This window comes from Pseudopipra pipra, unplaced genomic scaffold (genome assembly GCF_036250125.1).
Source record: "Pseudopipra pipra isolate bDixPip1 unplaced genomic scaffold, bDixPip1.hap1 HAP1_SCAFFOLD_510, whole genome shotgun sequence".
In the NCBI taxonomy this organism is placed as follows: Eukaryota; Metazoa; Chordata; class Aves; order Passeriformes; family Pipridae; genus Pseudopipra; species Pseudopipra pipra.
The window spans coordinates 1,940-11,135 of NW_026990993.1; the positions used below are offsets into that span (position 1 = coordinate 1,940).

The following is a 9,196-nucleotide window of genomic DNA, read 5'->3' on the forward strand; positions in this document are numbered from 1 at the left end:
ACACACCTGGGCACACCTGGGACACACCTGGGTACACCTGGGCACACCTGGGACACACCCACACACACCTGGGACACACCCACACACACCTGGGGGTCCTGATTGGCCGCAGCTGGGTGCTGACCGCCGCCCACTGCCACACCCACAGGTACACCTGGGACACACCCACAGGTACACCTGGGCACACCTGGGGACACCTGGGACACCTGGGTACACCTGGGGGGGTGAACACACACCTGGGCACACCTGGGGACACCTGGGACACCTGGGATACACCTGGGACACACCTGGGGGGGGAAACACACACCTGGGACACACCTGGGCACACCTGGGGATACCTGGGGGGGGAAAACACACCTGGGCACACCTGGGGACACCTGGGATACACCTGGGCACACCTGGGTACAGCTGGGCACACCTGGGGGAGGAAAACACACCTGGGCACACCTGGGGACACCTGGGGGGGGAAAACACACCTGGGACACACCCACACACACCTGGGGGTCCTGATTGGCCGCAGCTGGGTGCTGACCGCCGCCCACTGCCACACCCACAGGTACACCTGGCACACCTGGCACACCTGGGGGGGACAAACACACACACCTGGGCACACCATAGGGATGAACACACACCTGGACACACCTGGGACACACCCACACACACCTGGGTACACCTGGGGGGGTGAACACACACCTGGACACACCTGGGTACTCCTGGGATACACCTGGGGACACCTGGGGGGACAAACACACACCTGAGACACATCTGGGACACACCTGGGGGGGACAAACACGCACCTGGGACACACCTGGGACACACCTGGGGGGACAAACACTCACCTGGGACACACCTGGGGGGGTGAACACACACCTGGGACACACCTGGGAGAACAAACACACACCTGGGGACACCTGGGACTCACCTGAGTGAGACAAACACACACCTGGGGACACCTGGGGACAATCCCGGATACACCTGAGTACAGCTGGGATACATCTGGGCACACCTGGGGGGACAAACACACACCTGGGACACACCTGAGTGGGACAAAGACACACCTGGGACACACCTGGGACACACCTGGGGGGTCAAAGACACACCTGGGACACACCTGGGGACACACCTGGGGGAACAAACACACACCTGGGACACACCTGGGATACACCTGGGGAGACAAAGACACACCTGGGACACACCTGGGATACACCTGGGGGGACAAACACACACCTGAACACACCTGGGACACAGCTGGGGAGACAAAGACACACCTGGGACACACCTGGGACACACCTGGGGGAACAAACACACACCTGGGACACACCTGGGATACACCTGGGGGGACAAACACACACCTGGGACACACCTGAGTGGGACAAAGACACACCTGGGACACACCTGGGACACACCTGGGGGGTCAAAGACACACCTGGGACACACCTGGGATACACCTGGGGGGACAAACACACACCTGAACACACCTGGGACACACCTGGGGGGACAAACACACACCTGAACACACCTGGGACACACCTGGGGGGAAAAACACACACCTGGGACACACCTGGGGGACAAACACTCACCTGGGACACACCTGGGACACACCTGGGGGGACAAACACTCACCTGGGACACACCTGGGGGGGTGAACACACACCTGGGACACACCTGGGAGAACAAACACACACCTGGGGACACCTGGGACTCACCTGAGTGAGACAAACACACACCTGGGGACACCTGGGGACAATCCTGGATACACCTGAGTACAGCTGGGATACATCGGGGCACACCTGGGGGGACAAACACACACCTGGGACACACCTGAGTGGGACAAAGACACACCTGGGACACACCTGGGGGGACAAACACACCTGGGACACACCTGAGTGGAACAAACACACACCTGGGACACACCTGGGATACACCTGGGGAGACAAAGACACACCTGGGACACACCTGGGACACACCTGGGGGGACAAACACACACCTGGGACACACCTGGGACACACCTGGGGAGACAAAGACACACCTGGGACACACCTGGGACACACCTGGGGGGACAAACACACACCTGAACACACCTGGGACACACCTGGGGGGACAAACACACACCTGGGACACACCTGGGACACACCTGGGGGGAAAAACACACACCTGGGACACACCTGGGACACACCTGGGGGGAAAAACACACACCTGGGACACACCTGGGACACACCTGGGGGGATAAACACACACCTGGGGGGACAAAGACACACCTGGGACACACCTGGGACTCACCTGGGGGGGACAAACACACACCTGGGGGGGACAAACACACACCTGGGGGGACAAAGACACACCTGGGGGGGCCAACCCCACCCCCGTCCCTCCCCTGCCCCTCCCTGCCCCTCACCTGTCCCACCTGTCCCCCCCAGCCCGCTGCCCATCCGGCTGGGCGAGCACAGCCTGCGGACGCGGGAGGGGACCGAGCAGTGCCTCACCTGGGCGCGCGCCTTCGTGCACCCGCGCTACAACGTCACCACGCACGACAGCGACCTGATGCTGCTGCGCCTGCGCCGCCCCGCCCACCTGAGCGCCCACGTCAGCCCCGCCCCCCTGCCCCGCAGGTGCCCCCGCGGCGGGGACAGGTGCGTGGTGTCGGGCTGGGGCAGCACCAGCAGCCCGCAAGGTGAGGGGGGGGCGCACCTGGGCGCACCTGGGCACACCTGGGGACAGCTGGGCGCACCTGGGGATACCTGGGACACACCTGGGCACACCTGGGGACACCTGGGGATACCTGGGGACAGCTGGGGACAGCTGGGGACAGCTGGGAGCACCTGGGCACACCTGGGCACACCTGGGGACAGCTGGGCGCACCTGGGGATACCTGGGACACACCTGGGCACACCTGGGGACACCTGAGGACACCTGGGGACAGCTGGGGACAGCTGGGAGCACCTGGCACACCTGGGCACACCTGGGCACACCTGGGGACACCTGGGCACACCTGGGGACACCTGGGGATACCTGGGACACACCTGGGGACAGCTGGGAGCACCTGGGGACAGATGGGGCAGCTGGGAGCACCTGGTCACACCTGTTCCACCTGTCCCGTCCATCCTCACCTGTCCCACCTGTGTCACCTGGGCACACCTGGGGCACACCTGGGGACAGCTGGAGACAGCTGGGACACCTGGGGACACCTGGGGACAGGTGGGCACAGCTGGGGACAGCTGGGGATACCTGGGGACACCTGGGCACACTTGGGGACAGCTGGGGACACCTGGGGACAGCTGGGGACAGGTGGAGGCACCTGGGGCACACCTGGGCACACCTGGGACACCTGGGGACTGATGGGGCAACTGGGGACACCTGGGCACACCTGGGGCACACCCAGGGCACACCTGTCCCACCTGTTCCACCTGTCCCATCCATCCTCATCTGTCTTGCCTGTGTCACCTGGGCACACCTGTCACACCTGGGGCAAACCTGGGGCACACCTGGGGCACACCTGGGGCACACCTGTCCCGTCCATCCTCACCTGTCCCACCTGTGTCACCTGGGGCACACCTGGGGCACTTGTAACACCTGTCACACCTGTCCCTTCCATCCCCACCTGTCCCTCACCTGTCCCACCTGTCCCTCACCTGTCCCACCTGTCCCACCTGTCCCCCCATCCCTCACCTGTCCCTCACCTGTCCCACCTGTCCCTCACCTGTCCCACCTGTCCCCCCATCCCTCACCTGTCCCACCTGTCTCACCTGTCCCCTCCATCCCCACCTGTCCCTCACCTGTCCCACCTGTCCCTCACCTGTCCCAGGTGTCCCTCACCTGTCCCACCTGTCCCCCCCATCCCAGGTTACTTCCCGGACGTGCTGCAGTGCGGGGTGGTGTTCACCTGTCCCTCACCTGTCTCACCTGTCCCTCACCTGTCCCACCTGTCCCACCTGTCCCCTCCATCCCCACCTGTCCCTCACCTGTCTCACCTGTCCCCCCCATCCCAGGTTACTTCCCGGACGTGCTGCAGTGCGGGGTGGTGTTCACCTGGCCCACCTGTCCCACCTGTCCCACCTGTCTCACCTGTCCCCCCATCCCTCACCTGTCCCTCACCTGTCCCCCCTGTCTTACCTGTCCCATCCATCCCTCACCTGTCCCCCCTGTCCAGGTGTCCCTCACCTGTCCCAGGTGTCCCTCACCTGTCCCCCCCATCCCAGGTTACTTCCCGGACGTGCTGCAGTGCGGGGGTGGTGTTCACCTGTCCCTCACCTGTCCCTCACCTGTCCCACCTGTCCCAGGTGTCCCTCACCTGTCTCACCTGTCCCAGGTTACTTCCCGGACGTGCTGCAGTGTGGGGTGGTGTTCACCTGTCCCAGGTGTCCCTCACCTGTCCCTCACCTGTCCCACCTGTCCCAGGTGTCCCTCACCTGTCCCACCTGTCCCACCTGTCCCAGGTGTCCCTCACCTGTCTCACCTGTCCCCCCTGTCTCAGGTGTCCCTCACCTGTCTCCCCTGTCCCAGGTTACTTCCCGGACGTGCTGCAGTGCGGGGTGGTGTTCACCTGGCCCTCACCTGTCTCACCTGTCCCACCTGTCCCACCTGTCCCTCACCTGTCCCTCACCTGTCCCACCTGTCTCACCTGTCCCAGGTTACTTCCCGGACGTGCTGCAGTGCGGAGTGGTGTTCACCTGTCCAGGTGTCCCTCACCTGTCCCAGGTGTCCCTCACCTGTCCCTCACCTGTCTCACCTGTCCCAGGCTACTTCCCGGACGTGCTGCAGTGTGGTGTCGTGTTCACCTGTCTCACCTGTCTCACCTGTCCCAGGTGTCCCTCACCTGTCCCTCACCTGTCCCACCTGTCCCAGGTGTCCCTCACCTGTCCCACCTGTCCCAGGTGTCCCTCACCTGTCCCACCTGTCTCACCTGTCCCAGGTTACTTCCCGGACGTGCTGCAGTGCGGGGTGGTGTTCACCTGGCCGCACCAGGTGTGCTCTCACCTGTACCCCGGCGCCATCACCCCCAACATGCTCTGCGCCGGCAACGACCGCGCCCGCGGCGGCACCGACTCCTGCCAGGTGGGGTCATTGGGGTCAGCGGGGTCACACCGGGGTCAGCGGGGCGGGGTCAGCGGGGTCAGCAGGGTCAGTGGGGTCAGCGGGGGGTCAGTGGGGTCAGTGTGGGGTCAGTGGGGTGAGTGTGGGGTCATTGGGGTGAGTGTGGGGTCATTGGGGTCAACGGGGTCAGCGGGGGGTCATTGGGGTCAGCGGGGGATCATTGGGGTCAGCGGGGGGTCAGTGGGGTCAGCAGGGGGTCAGTGGGGTCATTGGCGTCAGTGTGGGGTCATTGGGGTCAGTGTGGGGTCAGTGGGGTGAGTGTGGGGTCAGTGGGGTCAGTGTGGGGTCAGTGGGGTGAGTGTGGGGTCAGTGGGGTCAGTGTGGGGTCATTGGGGTCAGTGTGGGGTCATTGGGGTCAGTGTGGGGTCAGTGGGGTGAGTGTGGGGTCAGTGGGGTCAGTGTGGGGTCAGTGGGGTGAGTGTGGGGTCATTGGGGTGAGTGTGGGGTCAGTGGGGTCAACGGGGTCAGCGGGGGGTCATTGGGGTCAGCGGGGGATCATTGGGGTCAGCGGGGGGTCAGTGGGGTCAGCGGGGGGTCAGTGGGGTCAGCAGGGGGTCAGTGGGGTCATTGGGGTCAGTGTGGGGTCATTGGGGTCAGTGAGGGGTCATTGGGGTCAGTGTGGGGTCAGTGGGGTGAGTGTGGGGTCATTGGGGTGAGTGTGGGGTCATTGGGGTCAGTGTGGGGTCATTGGGGTCAGTGTGGGGTCAGTGGGGTGAGTGTGGGGTCAGTGGGGTCTGTGTGGGGTCATTGGGGTCAGTGTGGGGTCAGTGGGGTCAGTGTGGGGTCATTGGGGTCAGTGTGGGGTCAGTGGGGTCAGTGTGGGGTCAGTGGGGTCAGTGTGGGGTCAGTGGGGTCATTGGGGTCAGCAGGGTCAGTGTGGGGTCAGTCGGGTCAGTGTGGGGTCAGTGGGGTCAGCAGGGTCAGTGGGGGGTCATTGGGGTCAGCACGGGGTCATTGGCATCAGCAGGGTCAGTGTGGTCAGTGTGGGGTCAGTGTGGTCAGTGTGGGGTCAGTGTGGTCAGTGTGGGGTCAGTGTGGTCAGTGTGGGGTCAGTGGGGTCAGTGTGGGGTCAGTGGGGTCATTTGGGTCAGTGTGGGGTCAGTGTGGGGTCAGTGGGGTCAGTGTGGGGTCAGTGTGGTCAGTGTGGGGTCAGTGGGGTGAGTGTGGGGTCATTGGGGTCATTTGGGTGAGTGTGGGGTCATTGGGGTCAGCAGGGGGTCAGTGGGGTCAACGGGGTCAGTGGGGTTGGTGTGGGGTCAGTGGGGTAAGTTTGGGGTCGTTGGGGTCAGCGGGGGGTCAGTGGGGTCAGCGGGGGGTCATTGGGGTCAGCATGGGATCATTGGGGTCATTGGGGTCATTGGGGTCTCCATGGGGTCACTGGGGTCTCTGTGGGGTCACTGGGGTCACAGGTGATCCCGGGGGTCTCCAGGTGATCCCGGGGGTCTCTATGGGGTCATTGGGGTCTCTGTGGGGTCACTGGGGTCACAGGTGATCCCGGTGGTCTCCAAGTGATCCCGGGGGTCTCCATGGGGTCACTGGGGTCTCTGTGGGGTCATTGGGGTCTCTGTGGGGTCACTGGGGTCACAGGTAATGCTGGTGGTCTCTGTGGGGTCACTGGGGTCACAGGTGATCCCGGGGGTCTCTATGGGGTCACTGGGGTCTCTGTGGGGTCACTGGGGTCTCTGTGGGGTCATTGGGGTCACAGGTGATCCTGGGGGTCTCTATGGGGTCATTGGGGTCTCCATGGGGTCATTGGGGTCACAGGTGATCCCGGGGGTCTCCAGGTGATCCCGGGGGTCTCTATGGGGTCACTGGGGTCTCTTTGGGTCATTGGGGTCACAGGTGATCCTGGGGGTCTCTATGGGGTCACTGGGGTCTCTGTGGGGTCACTGGGGTCACAGGTGATCCTGGGGGTCTCTATGGGGTCACTGGGGTCTCTGTGGGGTCACTGGGGTCATAGGTGATCTCGGGGGTCTCTATGGGGTCACTGGGGTCTCTGTGGGGTCACTGGGGTCACAGGTGATCTCGGGGGTCTCTATGGGGTCACTGGGGTCTCTGTGGGGTCACTGGGGTCTCCATGGGGTCATTGGGGTCACAGGTGATCCTGGGGGTCTCTATGGGGTCACTGGGGTCACAGGTGATCCCGGGGGTCTCTATGGGGTCACTGGGGTCTCTGTGGGGTCACTGGGGTCTCTGTGGGGTCATTGGGGTCACAGGTGATCCCGGTGGTCTCCAGGTGATCCTGGGGGTCTCTATGGGGTCAGTGGGGTCTCTGTGGGGTCATTGGGGTCTCTGTGAGGTCACTGGGGTCACAGGTAATGCCGGTGGTCTCTGTGGGGTCATTGGGGTCACAGGTGATCCTGGGGGTCTCTATGGGGTCACTGGGGTCTCTGTGGGGTCATTGGGGTCTCTGTGGGGTCACTGGGGTCACAGGTAATGCCGGTGGTCTCTGTGGGGTCATTGGGGTCACAGGTGATCCTGGGGGTCTCTATGGGGTCACTGGGGTCTCTGTGGGGTCATTGGGGTCACAGGTGATCCCGGGGCTCTCCATGGGGTCATTGGGGTCTCTGTGGGGTCACTGGGGTCACAGGTGATCCCGGAGATCTCCAGGTGATCCTGGGGGTCTCTATGGGGTCACTGGGGTCTCTGTGGGGTCATTGGGGTCACAGGTGATCCTGGGGCTCTCCATGGGGTCATTGGGGTCTCTGTGAGGTCACTGGGGTCACAGGTAATGCCGGTGGTCTCTGTGGGGTCATTGGGGTCACAGGTGATCCTGGGGGTCTCTATGGGGTCACTGGGGTCTCTATGGGGTCACTGGGGTCTCTGTGGGGTCATTGGGGTCACAGGTGATCCCGGGGCTCTCCATGGGGTCATTGGGGTCTCTGTGGGGTCACTGGGGTCACAGGTGATCCCGGAGATCTCCAGGTGATCCTGGGGGTCTCTATGGGGTCATTGGGGTCTCTGTGGGGTCATTGGGGTCACAGGTGATCCCGGGGCTCTCCATGGGGTCATTGGGGTCTCTGTGGGGTCACTGGGGTCACAGGTGATCCTGGGGGTCTCTATGGGGTCATTGGGGTCACAGGTGATCCCGGGGGTCTCTGTGGGGTCACTGGGGTCACAGATGATCCCGGTGGTCCCCAGGTGACCCCGTGTCCCTCTCCCCGCAGGGTGACTCGGGGGGCCCGCTGGTGTGCGGGTCGGAGCTGCAGGGCATCGTGTCCTGGGGGATGCAGGTCTGCGGCCAGGAGGGAAAACCCGGGGTCTACACCCGGGTCTGCGCCTTCACCGCCTGGATCCGGGACACCATCCGCAGGAACGGGGGGGATTGAGACCCTAAAACCCACCCCGGACCCCAAAAACACCCCCTGAAACCCCAAAAACATCCCCGGACCCCAAAAACATCCCCGGACCCCAAAAACACCCCCTGAGACCCCAAAACTCACCCAGACCCCAAAAACACCTCCTGAGACCCCAAAAACATCCCCAGACCCCAAAAACATCCCTGGACCCCAAAAACATCCCCTGAGACCCCAAAAACATCCCCAGACCCCAAAAACATCCCCCGAGACCCCAAAAACACCTGAGGGGCTTCACCCGGGTCTGCGCCTTCACCGCCTGGATCCGGGACACCATCCGCAGGAACGGGGGGGATTGAGACCCTAAAACCCACCCCGGACCCCAAAAACATCCCCTGAAACCCCAAAAACATCCCTGGAACCCAAAAACATCTCTGAGACCCCAAAAAACACCTGAGGGGCTTCACCCGGGTCTGCGCCTTCACCGCCTGGATCCGGGACACCATCCGCAGGAACGGGGGGGACTGAGACCCCAAAACAACCCCTGACACCCCAAAACTCACCCTGTCCTCAAAAACCCACCCCAGACCCCAAAAACATCCCCTGAGACCCCAAAAACATCCCTGGACCCCAAAAACACCCCCTGAGATCCCAAAACACCTGAGGGGCTTCACCCGGGTCTGCGCCTTCACCGCCTGGATCCGGGACACCATCCGGAAAAAACGGGGGGGACTGAGACCCTAAAACCCACCCCGGACCCCAGAAACACCTCCTGAAACCCCAAAAACATCCCTGGACCCCAAAAACACC

General features: G+C 63.4%; 1 protein-coding gene across 1 annotated transcript; it reads left to right on the forward strand.

Moving 5' to 3' along the window:
- Positions 1 to 620: 620 nt before the first annotated feature.
- Positions 621 to 8,811, forward strand: LOC135408523 (kallikrein-6-like). The gene is made up of 4 exons (XM_064643644.1): positions 621 to 667; positions 2,417 to 2,670; positions 4,909 to 5,051; positions 8,258 to 8,811. The coding sequence occupies exons 1-4, from the start codon at positions 621 to 623 to the stop codon at positions 8,417 to 8,419; spliced, it is 606 nt and encodes a 201-aa protein (XP_064499714.1). The 3' UTR covers positions 8,420 to 8,811.
- Positions 8,812 to 9,196: the final 385 nt, after the last annotated feature.

Coding starts and splice junctions, on each gene's coding strand:
- LOC135408523 (XM_064643644.1), top strand. CDS start 621: ATGAACACACACCTGGACACACCTGGGACACACCCACACACACCTGG. Junction 2,671..4,908: donor CAGCACCAGCAGCCCGCAAG/GTGAGGGGGGGG, acceptor CACCTGTCCCAG/GTTACTTCCCGGACGTGCTG. Junction 5,052..8,257: donor GCGGCACCGACTCCTGCCAG/GTGGGGTCATTG, acceptor CTCTCCCCGCAG/GGTGACTCGGGGGGCCCGCT.